Raw genomic sequence first — 24,743 nt, 5'->3', positions numbered from 1 at the left:
GACGACGGAGTCACCAAACCACCACTACCCTCCCAGTGAAACCACTACTTCCGACGAACGAACCACCGATGAACGAACCATGAAAACGACTATTGATGACGATTGCGAAATTTGTGTTATGTTCTTTGAGAAAATGAGATGAAGCTTATGGCTTGAAGAAGAAGAAGAAAAGAGGAGAGAGAAAGAGAATAGAGAGGAAAGAGAAAGAATTTTTAAAAATTAAAAAAAAATTGTGGCTGGCCACTGAGTCACATATGAAACTTTATAATCTTAATTATCTTAATATCTCTAATATGAATCTTTGATTGACCATCAACTTACTTTACCAGGTTAACAAACTGGTAAACTTCCCATCATCACTTGTTCTCCTTTGTCAACAATCTTTTACAAATTACAATTGCTTTGCCCTCTTTACCTCTTTCTCTCTCTTCCCTCTCCCAAACCAATCTAAATTGCTCTACAATCGAACAATAGGAGAATTACAGTTCAATTTTCGAATACCTCATTTCAAACGGATTTCAATTCCAATTTCTAGGTCCAAATGAATTGCGAAGTTTGCCAACTCAAAGAATTGGTTTGCATCCTTAATTTTACTCTATGTTTTCTGATTACTCTTTCAATCGTCGATTGTACTAGTATTTGATTATTATTATTTTTTTTTTTCACAATTTTGTTGCAGGAAGTAGAGCATTTCGAAATTAGAGAAGTTTTGCGATGTAAGATTACCCCTTTTTTCTCTGTAATTGGCTTTTGTTACGATATTTATTGTTTGCAGATGATTATATTAACCTGTAATTGCAATCAATCAGCAAATTGTCAAATAATTTTGGATTAGATAGGTTTTGATTTTCTACGGTTGTTAATTTCAAAGCTTTTTTGCTGAATTGTAGTTAAAGTATACGAAGTAGTATACTCCAATCCTTATTTGTTGGATTATTCTTGTTGAAATTTGATTTGCCCTAGTTATCTCAATGTCCTAAAATCCGAACTTGACTGCTCTTGTAATTCCAACACTTCAATTGACTTTGTTTTTGAGCACCTCGGAAAAAATTAAAGAAATTGGCAATGGATTTTCGAATGATTGACTAAGGTTACGATGTTGATTGTCACTTTTAAACTGCATTGTACACCTTGACACAACTAGTCTGAGTATCTTGAATTTTAGTTGGTATATTGCTAATAAGTTTACTCGAAGATGATCAGAAATGTGGATTTTATTTGGTCATCTTTTTTTTCAATGAACTTTTATACTAGTGTAATACTGTTATGGTAATTGGTTCAAGGTAATTCAAATCATATCGTGAAAACTTGGAATGTGTTTTACCATCTCGTGAGTCGATTTCTTTTTCATACCAACTTATGACCTAATCATTCATTGAAATTATATGCAGGTATACTACATACAGTTATGTTCCATAGGGCTCTAGGCCTTGTGCGGCCAAAAGATGTTGATTTGGAACTTTTTGACATTACATACGTGAGTGGTCTCTTCAAGTATTAAGTATTAGTATATGATAGATAGAAATTAGATGTGTTTAGCTGTAGATTCCATATCTTCTGTGGCAGCCACTCTTCAATACTACTATGCTGTTATATTTAGTTTAGTTGTTTTCTTTGGAAAAAGTTGCTGCAAATTCATCCATTGAAATCTTTTGGACACATGAATACAACATGTTTACTTCAAAGTTCTCTAATGTTACCCAAGCGGTTGAATCACATAATTATATTTTTGTAGGTCCAATGTGGAGATGTGGAATTGGAAAAGAAGATAGATGAGAAGATTGATCAGTTCATTTCTTGGGTAGAGAAGCACCCTAATAAAAAAAGTCAGGTGAGGTTTAGCGCTGACTTCTCATGAATGTAATCTTTGACTTTCACTTTATATTTGTCCACATTTTTAGTGTATGAATCTTGTGTGCTATGATCGCACATTGAAGGTCTTACTTTGGTCTTCTTATTGTATCAATATAATATCTGGGTCATTTCTATGTGCTTTTCACAATACTACCTGCGCTCCTTGTATGTTAAGCCATTCCTTTTTATGGTTTTTTATTTTTATTTTTTCTCCGCATTTGGCTATTTTATTTTATCCTCCTGGATAAATGTTGGACTCAAATTTTAGGAGGGAATTGACTTTGTATCTAAAGTATATTGATTTGGTTGTAGTTGAAGTAAATAGTAGAGTTCCCTGAAAAGAAATCATTGTTTATATTCTTTTGCCTTTATCTGGAAAGTTATCACATTACTAGTTTAAATCACAAAATTCATACGACAGACAACTGTTCCATGGGTGGCTTGGGGGGGGGGGGGGGGGAGGAGCACATCTTAGTGAGCATGCCATTACTCCTTAGTATATGTGGCTTTGTCAATATTGTTGATATAGTATGTCATAGGTAATCTTACCTCCTCGGTATATGTGGCTTTGTCAATGCTGTTGAAATGGTGTGTCTTAGGTGTTCTTTCCATACTACATAAATCCCAAGGTCTTAGCTTTTTTGGTTTAATTGGTGCTGTACAGATATGTTTGTCTTTCTATGAAGTAAAGAGCAACAAGGCGATATGGTTCTCAAACAAAGTTGAACGTCTGTATTGGGAACAATGGTACATCAATCTGAATGTTGCTCAACATCACAAACCAACCTCTAGCAAAACTCACCACTCCAAAGTTATAGACTCTGGTTAGTTTGTGAGCATGCTTGTATGATTGTGTTTGCTCCTAGAGCTATCCCCTGTTTTTAACCTGTTATGAATGATTTTAGAGGGTGCATCCGAGGAGAGAAGTGCTCGTAGGGCTGCAATTGAAGTGTCACTTCGGGAGGTTCTCTTTCAAATAATAAAGTTTGTAAATGAGAAAAAGGATCATATTCCTCCCATTCCAAGTCGTGAAGGAATCTCATTTCCCTATGAGATTACTATCCCAAGGTGTGGCATCTATACCCTTTCTGGTTACTCTCATGTTTTCATGTTCAATCTCTCAATGAGAGTCCACTTGGTGTTTTCTGCTCTTGAGGATTTGTTTAAACACTAAGCTAGCTGTTTTTCTATTCCTTGCCTTTTATGTTCTTTTTTTTTTTTTTTTTTTTTTTTTTTGGTTTTTTTGGGTTCCTGCATTAATTTTATAATGTGAAGTAGTACGTTGTAAATGGTTCGTAGCTGATTACGTTTTTTCTCCAGAAGAGCTTAAATGTGTTCATATTTATTTTTTCCCTACCAAAGTTGTCTTTGGATGCTAGTGTGTAAACTGCAATTGATTGGATGAGTTGTATTCTCGTATACAATTAAACATGAAAAGTCTAACACTTTGATGCATATCCATGTTTGACACAATCACCCAAGTCTGATAAACATAATTCTTAACTAGTTAACTGTATGCATAGAGCAGTACAGTAAATCTCATCATCTCTGTATTCAGCTCTTTCCGATTCTTGTTATTCATGTTCACAGGTCACCAAATATCATGACTAATAGACTGTACTAATGTAATTCTATTTCATTCAGCTCATCAGACACTACGTTTGGGATGGATATGATCAAAAGGATGCTTCAAACAGGCCATCCAACCATGCTTAGCTGACAATTCAATTCTAAATCAGATCATCAGAAAGATTTTAATCTGGTCAATCTGGAACAGGATCGTAAAAGGTGACCGGGATTCATGTCTTAAGTGCTCTACATCTGTAAATAGTGTCTTCTTGTTTTCCCCTCTTCATATCTCACGTATGAGTAATTCCCTACTCTTCTCTGTACTATAATCCTGCGAAGGTTAAAGTTTCGGCAACTTGCTTGTTCATATCTAATCTTTATGCATATAAATATATAATGTCTTGTCCCTACTCTTATTATTGTTAACAAAATTTATTTTTCTTATAAACCTGTATCAAAATCTTCCTTTCTCCTTTTCTTCACCTCATGAGAAGTTTGTCATTGCTCGAATCTTGGCAATGTACTGTAATAATTTGATTTTGATAAGACAATTTAGGACTTTAGGGTAGGATAGTTTCATATTAACATGGCATTGTTTGGTTGACATGGGAAATGAGTTCCCATAGGATACTTTATTTCATGGGAAGTAATGCCTTACCCATTTCCTAGAAATTGACTTAAGTTTGTTTGGTTGATAATATTAATATATGAACGAATTGATTTTCCTTGTTTTATTTGTTCGCTTGATTATTTTTATTTAATTTACTCGTAATAAAATTGGGGAGAAAGAATGAGACTAAATTATTAGTGTGAAAGAAAATGCAAGTATGCCCCACAATAATCATGGTACATGTGACCAAGGTGGGGGGCTTGGTAACCGTAAGTAATTTCTTATGTTTCATGGGTATTGAAACTTTTATTGGAATATTCATTTACCCTAATTTGTTGATTTTGAGTCACCAAACAATCCATAGGGACAACGAAGTAGTTAAAGCTTTTCTGTCGGTTTTGTGACTCTAAACACCAAATATTCTTTTTCTAGTAATAGAATTCTCCCTATCTTTTACGTCTAATCAAACAACACCTAGGATTATGTTAAAGTATGTTATGTTGTAAGAATCGCACCAAATTATCTTCTTTCCAATCTCACCAGAAGTTATTGTGAAGTGGTTAAATTCCGAAGTTCGCTTATATAGTGATAACTGATAATGGCCAGCCAAACAAAGAAGGGTTGGTCAACACACGCTCTCTTTCACATTATTGCTTTGTCTTATTTCTGTAGAGTCGTTGACTAGTTAATACTGTTATTTTCGGCGTTTATTTCTGTAGCTTTCTACGGCGTATTCAAATAATAACCATCCTCATCATCTGAGGAAGTTGAGTATAAATTGGTATTTTCCATTCCAAAAACTGCAAAAACTAAGAAAACAAAAAGTTACCTATTTAAGTAATTTATAATCAGCCATATATATTCTTATAAAACAAAATCAATCAAGCTAATCAAAAAGGGAACAAAGAAAAATGAAGCACTTTGTACTAGTGCATGGGACCTGCCATGGAGCCTGGTGCTGGTACAAGCAAATCCCTCTATTAAGGCAAGCGGGCCATCAGGTTACAGCCGTTGACCTTGGTGGATGTGGTGTCCATGGTCGGCCGCTAAGTGAGATTGTAACCATTGATGACTACGTGGAGCCTTTGATGGATGTCATGAGGTCCATTGATCCACATGACGATGGTGGTGATAAGAAGGTTGTGCTTGTGGGACATAGCTTTGGTGGAATCGCAATCTCTATGGCTATGGAGAAATTCCCAGAGAAGATCCTTGTTGGTGTTTTTCTGTCTGCTTATATGCCTAATCGCTCCTCTCCTCCACTTACCCTCGTTCAAGAGGTACGCCGTCAATATTCTTCACTATGTATCTAAATATGGTGCTCATTTGCAGGTGTATGGCAATTATACTACAGTATAGTTGCCAGCCTAAAGTTCAAGTTACTGAAGGAAACTATCTCTGTGTTACCTTCTTACACTGCTCGTCGTGCCTAAAGTTCAAGTTACTGAAGGAAACTCTCTCTTGATTTGGAGTCAAACAATTGATACAAATATACGATCCTACTGTGCTCGTACTAATCTGTTTTATCATTCAACAGACGTTCAAGAGAACACCTTTGGAGGGATTTTTGGACACGACGTTCAGGTTTGATAATGGTCCAGAAAAAGCAGCCACTCATCTAGTTTTTGGTCCTAAGATTTTGAGCACTAAACTCTACCAAAATTGCCAGCCTGAGGTAATTAATCCCACAAACTTGAAGTAATAGCCAAGTGCCATACATATACTATCGTACTTATATGTGTTTTCTATTATTTCGAAGTATCAAACTATGGTACCCTGGATCCATTTTAATTCTCACCTCATCGTGTCTAAAATATGTATGACGTTTATGGCTAATTGTAAGGTTAAAATGAATGCAGGATATAGAATTGGCCCAAAAAATGGTTAAGCTAGATGGTACATTCAGCGAGGACTTAGCAAAGGATTCATTATTTTCGGAAGAAAGATTTGGAAGAGTGAAACGAGTATTTGTTATTTCTGAAGAGGATGAATTAGTGAAGACGGATTTTCAAAACTGGATAATTGAAAATAGTCCACCACATCAAGTGAAATCCATACCAAAAGCTGATCATATGGTAATGTTGTCAAAACCTCAAGAACTATGCCTTTGTTTGATAGAGATTGCTGATATATGTTGAGCAACAACTTCACATTTCAAGTACATAGTTCGATTATATCCCAGCCTGCACCATAGCGTTTTCAAGCAATTATAATTTACATTTATGTGATTATTTATAAATGATTGTAATTGTGGGTTGATCTATTAGAAATAAAAGGCATGTTTAAGCTGTTATGCAATCTTGGAGTAAAAGTCTTGATGAAAGAGCAGATTTTGATTAAGAACAAGCAGCGATTATCAAACTGCACATGTCGGGTGTTTAACATGCTCATACAGTCGATAAAAGCCTATTGGTGTACCTTGGATTCTAGGAACAATCGAGTTTACTCCGTATGATGTCTTAACACCAGCCGCGATAGACTTTAGACCATACTGCCAGCCAAGAAAGGTCTTTGGTTGTATGATAAACTTAATAAACGTTGTTGTTGTTTAAGATGCTTTCACACGCATTAAAATCGCATTTGTGGACTAGCTATAGCCTGTAGGGTTAATCAACTGTTTAGCGTATTCAATTCATATTATTATATCAAATCCTTTATCCCCGATTAAATTTAAAAAAATATGCAAACAAAAAATAGTAAAATATAAACATAAACGATTTGTCAATTTAAGCTAATGAAATTGACTCTTTCTTTGGTCATTCATGTACAATTTGCCAATTTGCCAAGATGGTTTGATTAAGATGTGTATGAACTAACGTTCTACCTGCGACTTGAAAGGAACGTTATGTTGTGTGGACTTGTGCGGCTTGATTTTAAAGGCCAAAATTGGTGGAACCCTTGTGTTTCCTCATACAGTAATATTTTATGTGGACACAACAAAATCAGAAATCGAAATATGTATTAATCAATCTATCAAACGTTAAACTTAGGGTCTGTTCTCATTGACCGAACTCAGCTGAACTGGACTGAACTGAATTGAAATGAATATTTTATAAGAGAAGGAAATTAGGAGCGGAGCTGAACTGAAAATAAAAGTATGAGAACAGGCCCTTAGTATCAAGGATTTATTAGTGGAAATAGATTTTAGAAAATGTTTATTTCGGTGTTGTTATTAATGGAGGCTAAAAATGAGGAGAAACAACACTTCGTTTTAGTTCATGGGTGTTGACGTGTTGTCAGGGAGCATGGTGCTGGTACAAGCTCATACCCCTGCTTGAAAATGCAGGGCACAGGGTGACTGCACTAGATATGGCAGCTTCTGGTGCAAACACGAAACGAATTGAAGACGTGCGTTCACACCTTTGAGGAGTACAACAGGCCTTTGTTAGATTTTATGGCATCGTTGTCTGTCGATGAGAAGGTTATTCTTGTCGGGCATAGCCTTGGAGGAATGAACATTGCCTTTGCTATGGAAAGTTTTCCTCAAAAGATATCAGCTGCTGTTTTTTTAGCTGCTGTTTTACCAGACACTATACACCAACCATCTTATGTTTTAAATAAGGTAATTAGTTGATTTTAAGTGTTGTTGTACTTATTAATTGAGTAGATGATAATGTACTTTGGATTGAAATTGTTGATTGTGTGCTTTAAGTTTGCTGAATTGATCCCTGAAGAAGCCATGTATGACACAAAGTTTTGGACATATGGTTCACCAGAAGAGCCCTTGACAGCAACTCTGTTTGGACCCCGATTTGTGCAGTTCCTCGCTTCCCTATCTCCTATCGAGGTATGAACATTTTTTTTTTTACCTCTGTCCGGATTTAGTAGTCACATATATACTGAGTAATACTCAAGTATGTTCCTATTTTTTTTATTTTTTTTTTTTATAATCAATATAAGAAAAAAGTACAAAAATCTAATTTAATTATGTGGTCACATCATAGTATCTTACTAGGTGATATACAATTAATGTAAAAATCTGATTTCTAATACTTCTTACATTTTTTTAATTTAGCAATCAAGCTGGTTCAACTATACAAATAAATTAAAAATTTAATTATATGGCTTTAGCTAACAGACAATTATGACCGAATAATTTTTTTTTTATTACTTTGTATTTTATTTTATTTTTTTGGAAAAGTCTTCTCTCGATCTCAAGACTATATATGTTTTGAAGAATTTGTTGTGCAGATGTTTAGTGATGGTGTTTGGTAGAGCATAACTGGTAGTTGAAACAGTACTTGAAGTAGTTATAGGAATAAAAAAAAAAGTATTAAAAAAATAAGTGACATTTCCGAACCCCAAGAGCTAGTTTTGCGATGAGTAAAACCAAAAGGACTCAAAGATTGCGTGGAGTTTTTAATGATCTCTTGTTAACATTAACTATAATAACGTATTACTCGTGGTATTACACTATTCCTTTTATAACACAGTGCTATGTAAAACTCATGGTCATATAGATTGAAATTTTCTTTAAGTTTTATAATTATGGATTTATGAGCTAGCAATGATTATGTTTGCGTGTACTTTTTAATAATATCTTGTTTATAATATTTATAATTTACCTATTACTTGTAGACTTGTAGGATAACACTCTTCCTAAATAACCGAATATTTCTATGATCACATTTCTATAATTAATATATATAATTGCGTATTCTTAAGTTTATATAATTGCAGGATTATGAGTTAGCAATGTCAAAGCAAAAACCATCGTCATTGTTTCTTCCCGATTTAACAAAAGCAAAGAAATTCTCGAACAATGGATTTGAAAGTGTTAGGCGAATTTATGTGATAAGCAAGGAAGATAAAATATTATCAGAGGAATTTGCAAGATGGATGATTGACAACAGTGGGGTGCAAGAAGTCCGGGAGGTCCAAGGTGCAGATCATATGACTATGCTTAGTAAGCCACAGCTACTATGTGACTGCCTTCTTGATATCGCCAGTGTTTAAATAGGAAAACTTACTCCCCTGATCTCTTATACGGTTTTACCTGATTTGAAATTAATACAGTAATTCACTTTAAGATATTCGGAAAATAATGGTATATTCTTGAGATTAGCTTTGATGGTATTTATAATGAAATAAAGTTTTTTCTACCACCTTTTTGTAACTTTTTTTATTTATATATTGTCACAACTTAACACATTTAGTCCATTAATTCTATAATTGAATTATTAGCAAAAACAAAAACAATTATATTTTGATGGTAAATTGTGTCAAAATTGAACAAATAACTTTTTTTTTTTTACCACCTTAACAAATTTTGCTATATTTTATAACCATTTAACAACCTTCGTCCATGTATATGTTAAGTGGTAGCAAAATTGAAATCAAAATAATTTAAGGTGGTAAAAATTCATTTTACAAAAATTATGGTATTGAAATTCAAAACTCTATATGTTTAAGGTGGTAAAATAAAAAAAAATTCTTCATATTGCATATGCTTAATTATGATTTATGAAGTTTCACTTTCATGAGCAATAACTATCATTCTAAGATACTTCGTAACAATAACTAATGGAAAATGATTTATTTGACGATAAATGATTAGTGGGTAGATACCTACTTCGTGACTAATCATCTTTTTGAACCAGCAACGTCTTACCAATTAGTTTAATTTTGAAAAATCGTCAATAAAATCTATGTGGGCCGGCCATTGTTAAATGTTGACAAATCAATAGATTAGATGAATTAAATATAGTATTAAGCTATCATCTGGACCCCACACCCCCCCCCCCCCCCCTCCCCCCCCATAATAATCAATTTTAATACTCTGTAAAATTTGTCAGTCTAGTCAAATTGGAGGATCGTGCAAAAAAGACACACGGAGTAATGGAGTATTTTAGTTTTGTCATGTTCGCATTTTAAACCGTTTTAAAGATGTGTTAGTTAATGTTATTCATTTGTACTTATTTATTTTATCTACAAAGATGTAGTACTAGAAATGGATGAAATAAGTAGAAATGGAACCTTGAATGTATTTACTCGAATTTATCTGAAATTATTAGACCTTATTGTATACAAGTAGTAATTAGACGGGCTAATGAGAATTGATCTTAGAATTCCTGAAACTAGGAGAAAAGCTATAATCATTTAAGCAATCCCTTTGTTACTGATTAGGATCGAAAGGATGTGAGGCGACTTACTGTGTCACTATACCAAGAGTTCTACCTCATGCATTTATATTATTTTGTTATACTCATATGTATTTATGATCTAACTTGCGGTAATAAAGTGTCCCTCTTTTTTTCCCTTCAATTCTTTTCGCATTAAAACAAACCACTAATAATTATGCTTAGTTGTAGGGGCTATATATCAATCTATCATTGATTAAATGCAAATCGTTATTTATTTAGTTAGTTCGAAATTATTTCTTGATTGTGACTTTGGGAGAGTACATTTATTTATTTCAAACATGTACTTCACTAATTTTGATATCTGTAATACTGATGTTGTACGCATGTCTAATATAAAAATGTGACAAATATCGATCTTCGGTCCAATTTTTTTGCCTACATAAAGTGCTCTCTGCATTTCCATATTCCATACATAACTAAAAGCATACACCTTTGTTGTTATTATTAAGAGTCAATTGTTGTTATTATTAAGAGTCAAAACACACACACACACAAAAAAAAAAAGAACAAGAAAGTTAGATCGAGTGAGAATGGGAGACGAATCCTCTTGCAAGAAACATTTTGTACTAGTTCATGGAGCAACACTAGGAGCATGGTGTTGGTACAAGGTTAAGCCCCTACTCGAGGCCGCCGGTCATCGCGTTACTCCGCTAGACATGGCGGCCTCGGGGATTAACCTTAAAAAGATCCATGAAATCCAAGGTATGCGCGATTATACCGAGCCATTGATAGCGTTTTTGACATCTCTTCCTGAGAATGAAAAGGTTGTTCTTGTTGGGCATAGTCTTGGTGGGATAAACTTGGCTTTGGCTATGGAAATGTTACCTCACAAGATTGAAATTGCTGTTTTTCTCGCGGCTTTTATGCCTGACTATGTCAACACTCCTTCTTTCATCTTTGATCAGGTAATTTTCCATCCTTTTAATTATTGCGTGATAAATCAATAACAATTTTTACTAAATTCTGTTTGAATTGTCATATATATATATATATATATATATATATATATATATATATATATGCTCATTTTTATTTTATTTTTTTCACGAGAATCAAGGGTAGTGGAGGGAGTGTAATTTTCTTAAAAAAATAGAAAGTATATGTTTTTTATATGACAAAAGGTTTTTTAAAAAATGAAACTTTGGATATAGAGGTCAAATTATATATGAGAAAAATAAAAAGGTAATGGTAATATGATGATTTAGGGCACTGTTAAGGTATTCTATATGAGAAAAGTAGGGTACACTATGATAAACTTAAGTAAAACAAAAGCACAAAAATTAAAAATAAACACGATATTTTGAGACACCCAAAATAAGATACAGATACTATATTGTACTTTAAAAGACGGAAAAAATAAATAACAATAAAAACAAAGAAACTATTATGGTCACAACTATTTTAGAATTGATGGAGTAGCTAAGTTTTTTTATCGCCTTGGATCGGATTTAATGAAAATACTTCGATGATAAGATGTTGGTCCATAATTAAAAACATTTGAGACAATTCTCTTAATTTATCATGTGAGTTTGTTCATCTCGGATAATAATCAAAAGCATGTAGTGATTTCCCTATTTAATGAAAGGAACGAAAAACTAAAAGATTTTAAGTTGCACTTATTTCCCTATTGCTAAGTTTTAAATTTGATTAACATTTGTTGTTTTATGTGCAATTCTGAATGTCCCAAAGAGAACAGATTCAAAGTGCAAACGACATAGATAGAAGATGTCGTTTTACTATTTCTAATTATTAGTTGTTTGTTTGTAGTTGCCTTTGCTATTGTTAAAAAATAAAATAAAAAAGGAATTTTGTTGAAGTTTGATTAATGGAGAACTAACTTTTGGTGTTTTATTTTCCCTCAAAAAAAAAACTTTTGGTGTTTTATGGTATTGTGAAGTTTGTTGCACAATTGCCTGATGAAAATTATTGGTTGGACACGGAATTCAAGAACACTGGTGATCCAAAGGAGACCCTCACGACAATGTCATTTAGTCCACAATTCATCGCAAAGCTTTCTCATCTGTCTTCAATTGAGGTAATCCTAACTTCAACCTAAACTAGAATTTTGTTATTTTGTGAATATGGGATTTACACTTTTAAATAGATACCAATATATAGTAATTATCGCGTGAGATGATCTAATCAAATTTTGGGACATGGTGACGTTATAATTAACTATTGACGTTTATTTCTTTTGAATAATTAATCGTCGAAGCATCAGACTATTTTTCCAAAAAATTTGTTTGGAGCATTACTAATGCACTTGATTCTATTTGGTGGACTATTATAAGGACTACGAGCTTACTATGATGTTGAAAAGGACATCGTCGCTGTTCCTTCATGATGCATGGAAGCCGGAGGCGAAGCTTTCAAAGGAAAGATATGGATCAGTAAGGACTGCTTATGTAATATGCAACGAAGACAAAGGAATATTAGCACCTTTTCAAAGGTGGATGATTGAGAATCATGGGGTGAAAGAGGTGAAGGAGCTTAAAGGATCGGATCATATGCCAATGTTCTGCATGCCAAAACAGCTCTGTGACTGTCTTCAGGAGATAGCCCTGAAATAATGCTCCCAAATGATTTCCAAGACTCATACTTTTCATTTGTTCATTTGCTTTGTAAAATAAGCTACCATCGACATTTGGTATGAATTCATGTTGAATGTTAATCTATTATCATAAACTATTATTTCTTTATCATGTTGGCTACGAAATAAGTTCAAATATTCATATAAATATAACAATCAATAACTAAAAACTATAAAAAGTGGAGTATATTTTTAAAATATACAATTATGTTGAAATGATTCTAACAAAATCTACCAGTAAACTAGAACAATAAAAAAAACAGATGAAGTACGAAATATCTCATTGTCGGCGGTGCAAGCCTACACGAGTCTCGAATCATACTTCAGCGGCTTATTCACACACTCACAGTCTCACAGAAGTCCATTCCCATACTCCCACTTATCTCAATAGAGTCCCTACAATATATTGAGCATATGACTCAAAATTAATTTGGACTGAACCTTACGTAGCCACATACGGATCCTCAATATTTGCAGGCTGGACCATAATCAGATTCACAGGCTGGACCCATCTTCATATTAAACTAGGTAGATGTTATGTTAAATTTGGGCCCACTTCAAACTAAAAAGGAAAGGATTCATCTGTTTATCTTTATTATTGCTGTTTCTTTGTTAATTGTTATTAGCCTCGCCGCCTTGCTGTCAAACTCCAAGAGTCCCAGTAAACATTAATAACACTCCTATATTGCCAGATCGAAGATATGTCCCTAGATTTTATATTACAATGAAAATTGACAAGTCGGTAATGAAGACAAATTTTCCAACTAAAAAAAAACAATAAAAAAAAACCTAGGTTCCGTAGTGCTAGGTGCTACTACCTACTAGTGCTTATATGGTATAAAAATTATATCATTCCTCTCCCTCCACTTTAATTATGCCACAATACAATATACTTTCACCGAAAATCATTCGACAACGAAATAATACGAGCAAAAAGACTATCTTCATCTCAAACTACTATAAAGTTGTCCTAAATTACTTGCAGAGTACTTCATTTGTAAAAACTACTTTCTATAATGACGCATTTCTCACTAACTACTCCATACTTTCTAATTTCTATTAAGTCAATTAACATGATTTTTTAGTCTGCAGCGAAAACACGAACAACTTTCCACTTTCCAGCCGAAGTAACCTTTGTAAAGACTTTCGTGGCCTCCTGGGAGCTAGACATAATCTCACTGATCTATACAAAAACCCTGAGCAACTGGACTAAGAGTCCAAGACAACCCCCCCCCCCCCCCCCCCCCCCCAACACACACACACACAAGAAAAGAAAAGGAAAAAAACAATAATTTTACAACCAAACCTAACTATGAACATCATGACTAATTACAGCAATTACAAAAAATACATAACAAAGATCTAAATGAAGACCCTGAAACCTTGAGACAAATGACCTGCAAGTCTGCCACACAATGTTCACAGAATTACAGGCAAGTGCAAGTTTCCTACCAGCAATTAAGATGCAAAGATTATGCTAGACATTTCAAGTACCAATTTTTTGGTGATTTTTCTCAAGAGGGTCCATAGGATCTGTGCAGAGTCCATGGTTGCAACAGCTAGTAGCATTAAAGAGTAGAGGCTTTTATGTGGCCTTTAAACAGCCACCACTGGCCACTAAAAGAGTGGAAGAGCAGGAAAAATTGACGATATAGGCAGACAGCCAAGAAACTTCCAACAGATGGACTGATAATAGCTGTATAATTTCAAGTATTGACATACAAAATATAAGAAAACTCAATCATTAACCCATCGAAAATTGAAGAATGCTGATATTTTATTCTTTTTTTTTTTTTTTTTTTTGTACAAACAGTGATAAAGTTCAAGGCAAATGGTGTCGAACATAACTAGCTTCAAAAGTGTTCTAGTTCATGGCTGCAAAAGTATTGCACCTTCAGAAGAAAAATGGAGGCTACAAAACAGGGAAGACAATTATTCTAGTTCAAGGCATGGGGTATGGTGCTGGTACAAGCTCAAAGCCTTGATAAACAAAGCAGAACATAGGGTAACAGCCCTACAAATGGGCCACACAGCCTCTGGCGGCAACATGACGCCAATGAAAGAGGTTCACACCTTCAACATATCAAGAGTATAATAACTTGACTAATAAGCCTTTGGTATCCATGGCATGGTAAGAAGGTAGTTCTGGTTGGGCACAGCAAAGGAGGAATGGATGCTGCAGAGCTACTGTTGCCATGGCAAAAGCCCCGAAAAAGTGTTCAGTTGGAGTTTTACTTACTGCATTTGTGCCGGGAATCATACGCCACCATCCTTTGTTTAGGAGAAGGATTTAAAATAGTGCATCATAGTGGATATAAAAATAATATTTTTTTTTTTAAAAAAAAAGGCTAGAAGTTAGTTCTTGCTTACATACTTCAATATTGCTGAGTCGGATCCTGAAGAATTCTAGTTTGACACACAGTTCTAGACATAACGACATACGACTCCCCAGATTTGTCCTTGGCATCAGTGCAGGTTGGGGTTCAATTTATGCACACCCTTCCTTTCCTGATTCTATCAACACATAATCCTACATCAAAACCAATAGCAAATTAGAACCCTGTATAAGGTAATTCCATGATGAATTTGATGAAAACTGTAACAAACTTGATCCTAATATCTACTGCATAACACTGCATTAGATTTCTTTAAGAAGTTGAATGTAACAAATACTTTAAAAAGTAACAAAGAAATGCCAATAAACTTAGTAGGACTACTTAACAAATCATATCTTACTTCTTCATAGGACTCTAAATACTTGGGTAACGCACAAATTCTGGCTACATAAAAACTAACAGCACACACTCTTTTGCATGGTCATTCCAAAATCAAAGACCCTGCCGGAACCCCACTTTCCAAACCGGGATAATTTAAGCTTAAACGATTAACAAATGACTTGATTCTGGATATGAAACAGTTGTCCACCTCTTGTAAATGGATGTTAACATACAACTTGACTTGCACTATTTATCCACAACAGGTAAATAAGGGTTAAAAAACATGGCAAATTATTCTAGATGAAGACATTACATCACTTCATAAGGTTGATTGTCAAAATAATGCCAACATCAATAAATTATAAACATGATAAGTATAACATTAAGAATTCTCTAACGTTGCAAGGTAATAAGTCCTATAAAATACAAATTTTAAAATGTCAATACTATTGATCAACGTTTATATGAGGACATGCTAGCAGCAAAAGTTTCTCCTCCCATCCCAAAACGTGATGGAAATAGAGAGTGAATGACTTAAAGTTTCAAGAGACCCTACCTTTGTCACAATCAGCATGGTGCCAACTGTAACAAACAATGTCAATAAATATGATTTTGACAGGATGCTAAAGGAAAAATATCTAAATAATGCATCTATTCCACTCACAAAAACTAGCATACCATTATTACCACAGCAAGCACCGAGAAGTTGAATTTTGAATACAGTCCTCCCACCTTCCGAAGCTTGAAAGGTCTAAAACTCTAAATTGCTTAAGCATGAATATACTTTTGTGCCATCACCTTTCAGGCATGAATTACAATGGATAGCAATCTTGAGCCAAACAGTAAGCGCAACGAAAGAGATGGCATGACAGCCAATTCCTCAAACATAAACTTATCCACCCAATTTTTCCAGGAACATCAAATTCTGCCTGCAGCTTGACCATTTACAAATGGAGAAAGGGGTTGCACATCAATCGAACACAATGCCTTTCATCCAATCAGCCTTAATAGTTGTAAAGTCTAAAGAAGTTGATCACAGAGCTCCTCAAACCTAGATAGCCTGCAAGTTAATAAATGTTACTTAATCTACTAAACTAGTTAACCTGAATTCAACAAGATCTAGCCAAAGGTTATGTAGCACAGAAATTTTCAGGACAGTCACATTTCCAGGTCGCAAAACCCAAGGGAACTCAAGATATAGCATTTTCTTTGAAAGACCAGCAAGTTTCCCCCTTTAGGGCCTTTAGAGTTACAAATTGATTATACTTTATCATAAATGTTTTAGTGAACTAAACAGTAAAGCCTCCCTTTTAAATCATATATCAAAGGGGGACAAAGAGGAGCAATTTTAGAGCTCCAGAAAGAGTATAGTGGAATTGTGCTAGCACTAAGCAAACATACCGTCTCATTAGAACTTCTGGATTATATGGAAACAACTTCCTCCTATGAAGCTTTCTCAGGGCACTTTTGAGAGAAAGCAAGCATCCTTTAGCATCCTCAAATTGTAGGCTTTCACACCTCCCCAGATTGCACTCTAACTGGTTTTGCTCAAAGGCGAGCCCACTTTCCAATGGAGTATCTATCTGCCCAACAGAAGATTCATCAGGAGATACCCTTCTTTTCTTGCAGCCCCTTTGACAAATACTTTGGTAAACAAGAAATTCTCTACCAGAATACTTCAAAAACAATTCCCACGAATCACATACGATACGCAAGCACCTGAAATAAAATACTCAATTCACAAAGTAAGATATCAACTAATATCAGTTTTTACTCAAGCATGCGACTGTTGAATTCCAGCTTGTCCAAATAGCAACAAAGGAAACATGAAATCAGGCTACAACTTGAACATACTCAATCTCGAATCACAAATAAATATAGTCATGATAACTTGATAAGTAGTTGGTACTCTAGAGTAGAAAGGACGTCAGCTAGCAAAACACTTGCCTTAAAAGATATTCAGCACACTTTCCACCCATATCTTTCGAAATAAGATAATCAAGAAGCAGTTGATGATCATATTGCAGCTGCACAAACACACACAAAAAAAAAATAAAAAAATAAAAAATAAAAAAAAAACAAAAAAAAAAACTCATAACTCATGATATTAATGCTGCAGGAAAAATTAACAACTCTTTCTATCAAGATTAAAAACCCATATTGGAACAATACATGACATGATGAGCAAAATGTTATACTGATATTTCACGATTTGTTTAGTATATACTCACTTCTGCAAGGAATACATGAAACAGAAGCAAAGGATTAAAAAGGTTGGAGACATGAAAAAGAATGTTCTCCTCAGTGACATGACAAGGCCTTCCCTCTTTGGAAAACCTGATACAAATCAAGAATTCTTATACAACTAGTTCTGAAAACATTGTAAAAATCGGCTTGCTAACTAGAACCAACATAGTGATAAACTGAAATGTAATTAAACTTACAGTTTTTCAGCCCATGAAGGTATAGTAAACATCTGCAAGAGTACTCCAAATAGCATATCATCCTATGGTACACGAGAACAAATTATAACTGGCATAAGATTACAGCATTAGAAACCTCTTCCTAGGCTCTAAGACAAAGAAATTGGGGGAATGGGGCCGGGGTATACAAGAGCAAGTAGTGTGTATCTAGACGACACATTGCTATCTCTACCAAGTTGGTGTGGATAACAATCTCTATTACTCACATACAAAGGCTCCAAAATTCCTTGTATGATAGCAGATGGACTTTGACACTAACGATTATTTAGAAAATGCTACAAAGAAAGCTAGAAAAAAAATACATTGTATATGAAACAATAGTAGTTATACTAAACATGTAAAACCAACCATGAGTCAAGACTCCGTAATCACTTAATTTGACTTGGGAAGACACCTTAAAAGAAGAACAAACCTCTTGCATGTAAAATTTGATGAAGGATGAAGCGAATTTGATGCACTTATCCAATTTTAACTCATTTTCGGTCACGATAGAAGGAAAGTGAACTTGAAGCCACTCATAGAACTGAAGTAGCCCCTTCTTTTTGGCAAAGCATTCTTTGACTATGTTCATATCAAATACGGTAAATGAGCTTGGCCTTTCACAAGTACATTGGAAGTCATCTGTTTTTGCGAGGCTCATCAAGCTCAAAGAACATCTTAGGAAAAGAAAAATAGCTCTCCTTTGTAGATGGTACGAAGACAGATGACATAATTCCTGGTCATCAAGAGACAACAAAAAAGGAGAGCCTTCCAAAGTATCACTCTGACCACATGCAAACTGAGAGATGGGACTTGAGAGTAAATCCTGATAGTGTTCATGAAGGAGTTGCAACCACAGAATGAGAATCGAACAACCTAGTTGCATACTCAAGCTGAGTTTTACCATCAACATCTGTTCAATACAAGAAATAATTTATATAAAGTGATAAAGCTAGAATGAGAAGAAAAAAAATATCATTTAAAGGAACAAGCAAAATATACAAAGGCCCTTGTAATTTTGTAATATTCTCTTTTCTTGTTTCCTTGAAAATAAGTCACTTATGACAAAACATTAAGCATTTTATTGTGATGCTCAATGGGAAACTAAAAAGGAACATTAACAAAGGCTTGGCAGTAAAAAGAAAAAAGATAAAAACAGATCCATACCAAAATTTTGTGCTGGAAATATGGAAAGATATGGCTCCATTCTTCAACATGACACCACACTAACAATCTAGGAACGAGATCATTGATCTCATGGAGAATAGCGGATTTAAAATGAGAATCAGCTCCATCAGTAGAGCCTATAAGATCAACTACAGAGCAGAGCAGCTGAACAAAATTTCCCATAAAGAGGATTTTTTCTGCTGCCTCTCCATAAGAACCTCCAAATTTGGTTTTGTTGTGGGTGCTGTCATGGTGGATTACATTTAGTAAATCCCAAGGAACATTCGTCAGACAATTACTCAAAGAATTGGAGAATAATTTCACAAGTTCATCACCATCTGTACCCTTCAAATGTTTTACGACCCCCCTTAAAATTCGTAAAATTTCAGCTACACCATTCTAAGTTGAGTTCTTCAAAACAAGTTTCATGTTTGATACAACAGACTTAGAGTTGTCAGCTTCAGTCGTCAAGGATTGTGGCAAATGTTGTACGATATTACTCATTGCAAGCTCAAAGCAAACACATAACAGGTGAATAAACCTGTCCCAGTTGTCTCCCTGTTACATACAGACTACCAACCAATAATTTTCAGAATAATCACATATAACTGATACGTTGCACAAAAATTGCATTAATGGAACCATACGTAGGATAGAAGAAACTCTGAGAAGACCAGAAATATGTTGCCCACCATATGACGAACATATTGACTCCTGGCATTTAGTAATGAAACCTGACAATTAAATTTTAAATTTACATTGTCAAGTCAAAATCTTCAAATGAGGCCACAAGCTAGAACAATTCTAAACTCAAAAGCAATACAAACTCCATTCGGAAATTGTTGTCACATTATCCCAACCAAACGAAGATTTTTACGAGATTATGCAAAAATAATCTTTGTAATAGTTGTCGAACCCACCCTTTGTTCCTCATCCATCTCAAATGAGGATATACCATGGATAATCCACCATGATCAACACTAAAATTTACTGTGTGCAATGATCTAAATATGTGGTTAGTGACCCAAATAAATATAACAAGTGAATACAATAACATGTTCAAAATTTCATAAACTCAAAAAAATTAGGGAAAAAAGAATACCAAATTTGCAACTATCTTAGTTAGAATTTCGTCATCTCCACAACACGAATCGGAGCTCCGACTGTCACTACTGCTACTGTCTTCTTGTTGTTCATCAGTCCAGCGTCGAATTAGGTTAAAAATCTGAAAATTAGGGTTATAAATTAATCAAAGAAAATATTGAAAATGATGCGAGAATTTGTTGAAGACCTCACCTGAGAGAGAGAAATGAGAAGCTCCTTCTCTTTTTCCGTTGTTAATGAAATCAGCTCCAATTCCTGCAAAATTGATCAATGAATTAGTAGAAAGATTAAAGCTTGGTGATGAGATTATGAAGAAGATAAAAGAAAAGAGGAAACCCTAGAAATCGAAATTCATACGGTGAAAGGACTAGGAAGGAAGTTGTTGATGAGAGAGAAAAGGCGCGAAAAGTAGGAATCGCCACCATCTGACATTTTTCCGACGACTATTTTGTACTACAACGATACTTGGCTAAAATATTGTCCTAGTTCGTTACTATTTTGTGACTGCGCTCTAATAGTTGCAAATACTCCCTCCGTGCCAAAAAGAACGACCCATTTGGCCAAAACTTTGTCCCAAAAAGAATGACCAATTTGTATTAAAACACCACCAATTTACAACAATATTTGTGCAAAATTAGTTTCCCCATATAAAAATTTTATTTTCCATGTTATTTTATTACTTTCTCTCTCTATTTTTTACAAAACTCATGTAAATTTATCTTTTCAATATATTTTTACTTCTTTTTACTCCCTCCGTTTTTTTATATGCATTACTTCCCTTTTATGGGTGTTTTTTTTTAAATGCATCACTTCCTTATTTGGAAACTTTATACTACCTCCGTAAACGGTTATCTGCAACAATGGTACCGTTCACGGAGGCCTAGGCAAAATTTGTAGTGGGTTGTTTAAAGTGGGTAATTGCTTAAAGTACAAAGTGATTAATCAATACAAAAGGGTCCTGGTTTTTTAAAAGGAGGAGAAAGAGTCTGCCAAATTTTGGGGTCAAAATTTTCCCACCAAAATTTTGAGCCTCCTTTTAAAAATTTCAAATTCCACCCAAATTTTTCCCTCTTACTTAAATTTGCTGGCAAATAAAAGGGGGTATATAAACCACCTGCCAGACATTGTTATTTAGAACAAGCATTCATAACAAACATTCCAAATGTTGTTCCAAATTACAGCATTCAATGTTCACAAAAGTTAGAGCTTAATTAAACATTCCAAATGTTGTTCCAAATTACAGCATTCAATGTTCACAAAAGTTAGAGCTTAATTTTCTACCTAAACCTAATTACTCCTACGTCATTAGCAGTGGATTAGCAGCAACTCAGCACAGCTCTTCAAAATTGGCCCACTTCATAAGCAGTCCTGCAATCTGGGGACTCAGACAAATTAGCAAAGGCAACATAGCATAAAATTCATTTGATGAATTTTTCAGCATTGACCAAATGCCCAATGATGAAAGCAGCATGGAACATAGTCAGACAAGCAGCATGGAAGGGGCTCAGTACCAGGACAACACTAGTCCAGATGATGAAGCAATCCAGCAACCAACAAGCAGAAAACAGCTCACAGTTTCCAAGAAAAGGGAAATTGTAGGTGAGTATCTACAAAAGCTACAGGGGGGAGAAATACCATGGGGTTTTGTTTCACAAACAGCCAGGAAATTCAATGTGCATAGGTGCACTATTCTCAGATTATTCAAAGACATCAAAGCCCAAATGGATGTGAGGAATGTCATTGATGTCAGAAGCAAGAAACTTGGCAAAACAGGACCAAAACCAACAGAGTACACAGATGAATTTCTGCAGTCTGCCCCACTATATAAAAGGACCACTGAGAGAAGCTATGGGCTGCTCTTAACATTTCACATACAACCATCCATAAATTAAAGAAAAAGGGGAGTCTGAGAACACATACTAGCACCAATCATCCAGCATTAACAGACAACCACAAAATAGCAAGACTCCAATGGGTTTTAAGGCATCTGCTTCCTGCTACTCAAAATGAGGACCCATACTTTGTTGACATGCAGCAGGTAGTGCACATAGATGAGAAGTGGTTCTACTTGAACCCAGACACAAGGACATTCTACCTATTGCCAAATGAACCAAACCCCTACAGGTGCCAACAGTCCAGGAGGTTCAAGGTCAAAGGCATGTTCATGGCAGGCATAGGGAAGCCAATCTTTGACAACCAAGGAGGAGTCATACATAATGGGAAATATGGAATTTTCCCTTTTGTTTATGAAACAACAACAAAGAAAAAAAGTAAAAACAGAGAAGCAGGGGCAGTGGAAGTGAAGGCTACACAGAATGTTAACAAGGAGGCCATAAGGGAAATTCTTTTAACTAAAGTAATTCCAGCCATTAAAAGTAAATGGCCAGGCCATGTATCTAAGGATGTATGGATTCAGTGGGATAATGCCAGACCACACCAAATTCCTAGGGATGAAGAATTTCATGAAGCATGTCACTCAAATGGTTTCAACATACAGTTCATTTATCAACCAGCTCAATCCCCAGATTTAAATGTCTTATATTTAGGGTTGTTTAATGTGATACAATCAATACAATACCAATCATTTCCTAGAAATCTAAAGGAACTCATAGAGAAGGTAACAGAGTCTTATGAGTTGTTCAACCCAGTGTTGAACAAACGTTGTTGGATAACTTTACAATGCTGTATGGAAGAGATACTGAAGGACCAAGGGGGGAATAACTTCAGCCCACCACACAAAGGGAAGAGAAGACTAGAAAGACTAGGCATGCTACCTGAAGTGCTACAAGTGGACAGGGGTTTGGTTCAACAAACTGTTGAATACCTCAACACCATTATCATTCCAACAGGTGAAGTGAATCAGGAAGATGAAGGCATGCAGGTGGATGCAGATTAAACAGAAGTGAATCAAACTAGCAAGGACCAAGTCAGACTGCCACATATAACCATTGAATGCAAGGTAGTTTATTTTGATTTTTGTATGGGACTCTATGGTTAGGTGTATTTTGTTATCAAAACCATGTTTATTGTGAATGTAAGGCAGTCAAGACTACTATCCTTAAAAGATGTAAAAGCTTTTGATAAATTTTATAACTTCATTTCTGTCTTGTTTAAATCATTTCTATGTAGTGGTAAGTAAATGACATGAACTGTGATGCACAGACACACAACTGAGTCCATCAGAGGGTTATGATATTTCACAGAAATTGCATAAATGGTTACCTCAACAACAACTTACAATGGAAGTTGTTGGAGCAAGACCAACTTATGAATTTTATGCATCAACTGAGTCCCTTCATCATTTGGATCTCTCAACCACACAAACAATAGTTTGGGACTCCTACTACATTTGGGCACAAACAGGTCACAGGGGGACTCAAAGAGGGAGATACTGAAGTGCATGAATGAAACAACACCACCAACAGAAGAAGCATCACCCACATAGCAACAACACCATGCCCATCATAACACAAACCAGTGTACACACAAACCAGGGGACACACAATTTGACAGACACACAACTAAATTATACTCATTGGCAAGATCACACAAACCATATGATTGAAGCTCCCAATTTCAAAATAAAAAAGCATGAAACAAGCCATCCAGAGCAAGAGTAAGCCATCAACAGCAGGAGTAACAACAATAAATTAGCAACAACAAGCAACAATAACTACTAATAATTCCCATACAACAATAATCAACCAACACAGCCTTGTAATCATACCCACAACACAAATCACAGATTGAAATTAAGTATGATGAATACATAAAAACATAGATTGAAGGGTTAGAACATTGTTACGCTGATGAATTAGGAACAGGCTTAGGTGGAAGGGTTGCTAACCCCACCCATATCAACAACACCATCGTCAGGGGACTCAGCACGCTCCCTTTTTCTGCCAGACAAGATCTGGGTAGATCTACCCACAACAACCACCTTTGATGTGGTTTTCTCCGGCGACAGGGTTGCAGAAGGGATTTCAGAACCATCGCCCTTCACAACATCAAGATCAGGCGCCTCTTTGCTCGAAACCTGACCCTTTTTGCCCAGATCTAAAGCAGGGGACTCAGCACGTTCATCATCAGACTCGTATGGGGTAAGCTTTAAACCCCCACCATTCTTACGCTTCATATCCAGGTACGTAGCCATACGCGTACCAATTAGCCTCATCTTCCCAGTTCGTCGCTGACATTTGTAGGTCGCAACAACACCAAGATCTTGTTTTTTCTCGTTTGGGGAACTCATGATTTCAGGGTTTTGACAGAAAGATGTAGAAGAGCACACAGATCTGGGAATTTTAGGGTTTCTAACAAGAGAGAGAAAGAGGGAATCAGGATAAGAGAGAGAATGAGGTTCGCATGAACGAAACGACACCATATGCAAAGTGAAGGCTTCCAGAACATTTTCCAAAAGCTAAAGGGCGTCATTAATGGAGGTTGTTGAAGGTTCATTGAAGAGGGTGGTTGAGGAGATGAAGTGAATGTGATGGGAAATGAGGTCAGTGAGAGGTTTTTGGTGGGAAT

At 35.2% G+C, this 24,743-nt stretch overlaps 4 protein-coding genes and 1 pseudogene across 10 annotated transcripts; 4 read left to right on the top strand and 1 right to left on the bottom strand.

Moving 5' to 3' along the window:
• The first annotated feature begins 206 nt into the window (after window positions 1–206).
• Window positions 207–3,871, top strand: LOC110682248 (autophagy-related protein 101-like). Its single transcript, XM_021858537.1, has 7 exons — window positions 207–574; window positions 680–716; window positions 1,392–1,477; window positions 1,736–1,831; window positions 2,519–2,678; window positions 2,760–2,922; window positions 3,499–3,871. The coding sequence occupies exons 1-7, from the start codon at window positions 542–544 to the stop codon at window positions 3,572–3,574; spliced, it is 651 nt and encodes a 216-aa protein (XP_021714229.1). The 5' UTR covers window positions 207–541; the 3' UTR covers window positions 3,575–3,871.
• A 752-nt stretch (window positions 3,872–4,623) lies between these two features.
• On the top strand, window positions 4,624–6,331 carry LOC110682247 (methylesterase 10-like). Its single transcript, XM_021858536.1, has 3 exons — window positions 4,624–5,313; window positions 5,571–5,708; window positions 5,893–6,331. The coding sequence occupies exons 1-3, from the start codon at window positions 4,945–4,947 to the stop codon at window positions 6,169–6,171; spliced, it is 786 nt and encodes a 261-aa protein (XP_021714228.1). The 5' UTR covers window positions 4,624–4,944; the 3' UTR covers window positions 6,172–6,331.
• Window positions 6,332–7,107: 776 nt separating this feature from the next.
• On the top strand, window positions 7,108–9,255 carry LOC110681711 (annotated as a pseudogene).
• A 1,032-nt stretch (window positions 9,256–10,287) lies between these two features.
• On the top strand, window positions 10,288–12,875 carry LOC110682246 (salicylic acid-binding protein 2-like). The gene is made up of 3 exons (XM_021858535.1): window positions 10,288–11,081; window positions 12,074–12,211; window positions 12,468–12,875. The coding sequence occupies exons 1-3, from the start codon at window positions 10,707–10,709 to the stop codon at window positions 12,744–12,746; spliced, it is 792 nt and encodes a 263-aa protein (XP_021714227.1). The 5' UTR covers window positions 10,288–10,706; the 3' UTR covers window positions 12,747–12,875.
• Window positions 12,876–14,479: 1,604 nt separating this feature from the next.
• On the bottom strand, window positions 14,480–20,719 carry LOC110682245. Of its 7 annotated transcripts, none has more exons than XM_021858533.1 (13): window positions 20,574–20,719; window positions 20,409–20,471; window positions 20,215–20,337; window positions 19,760–19,846; window positions 19,113–19,684; window positions 18,379–18,858; window positions 17,928–17,989; window positions 17,715–17,820; window positions 17,431–17,510; window positions 16,885–17,202; window positions 16,162–16,543; window positions 15,137–15,296; window positions 14,480–15,037 (listed from the first exon to the last, which is right to left on the bottom strand). In XM_021858533.1, the coding sequence occupies exons 5-11, from the start codon at window positions 19,293–19,295 to the stop codon at window positions 16,504–16,506; spliced, it is 1,269 nt and encodes a 422-aa protein (XP_021714225.1). In that variant the 5' UTR covers window positions 19,296–19,684; window positions 19,760–19,846; window positions 20,215–20,337; window positions 20,409–20,471; window positions 20,574–20,719; the 3' UTR covers window positions 14,480–15,037; window positions 15,137–15,296; window positions 16,162–16,503. The 7 variants fall into 7 exon arrangements, with proteins under 7 accessions (XP_021714225.1, XP_021714224.1, XP_021714226.1 ...); XM_021858532.1 differs by having other exon boundaries at window positions 15,141–15,296; XM_021858534.1 differs by having other exon boundaries at window positions 14,480–15,296; window positions 16,885–17,066; window positions 17,153–17,202.
• Between the last annotated feature and the right edge of the window lie 4,024 nt (window positions 20,720–24,743).

Source organism: Chenopodium quinoa, unplaced genomic scaffold, assembly GCF_001683475.1.
Source record: "Chenopodium quinoa cultivar QQ74 unplaced genomic scaffold, ASM168347v1, whole genome shotgun sequence".
In the NCBI taxonomy this organism is placed as follows: domain Eukaryota; kingdom Viridiplantae; phylum Streptophyta; class Magnoliopsida; order Caryophyllales; family Amaranthaceae; genus Chenopodium; species Chenopodium quinoa.
Note: the sequence above shows the minus strand (reverse complement) of the source record. Positions and strands in the feature narration are given on the sequence as shown.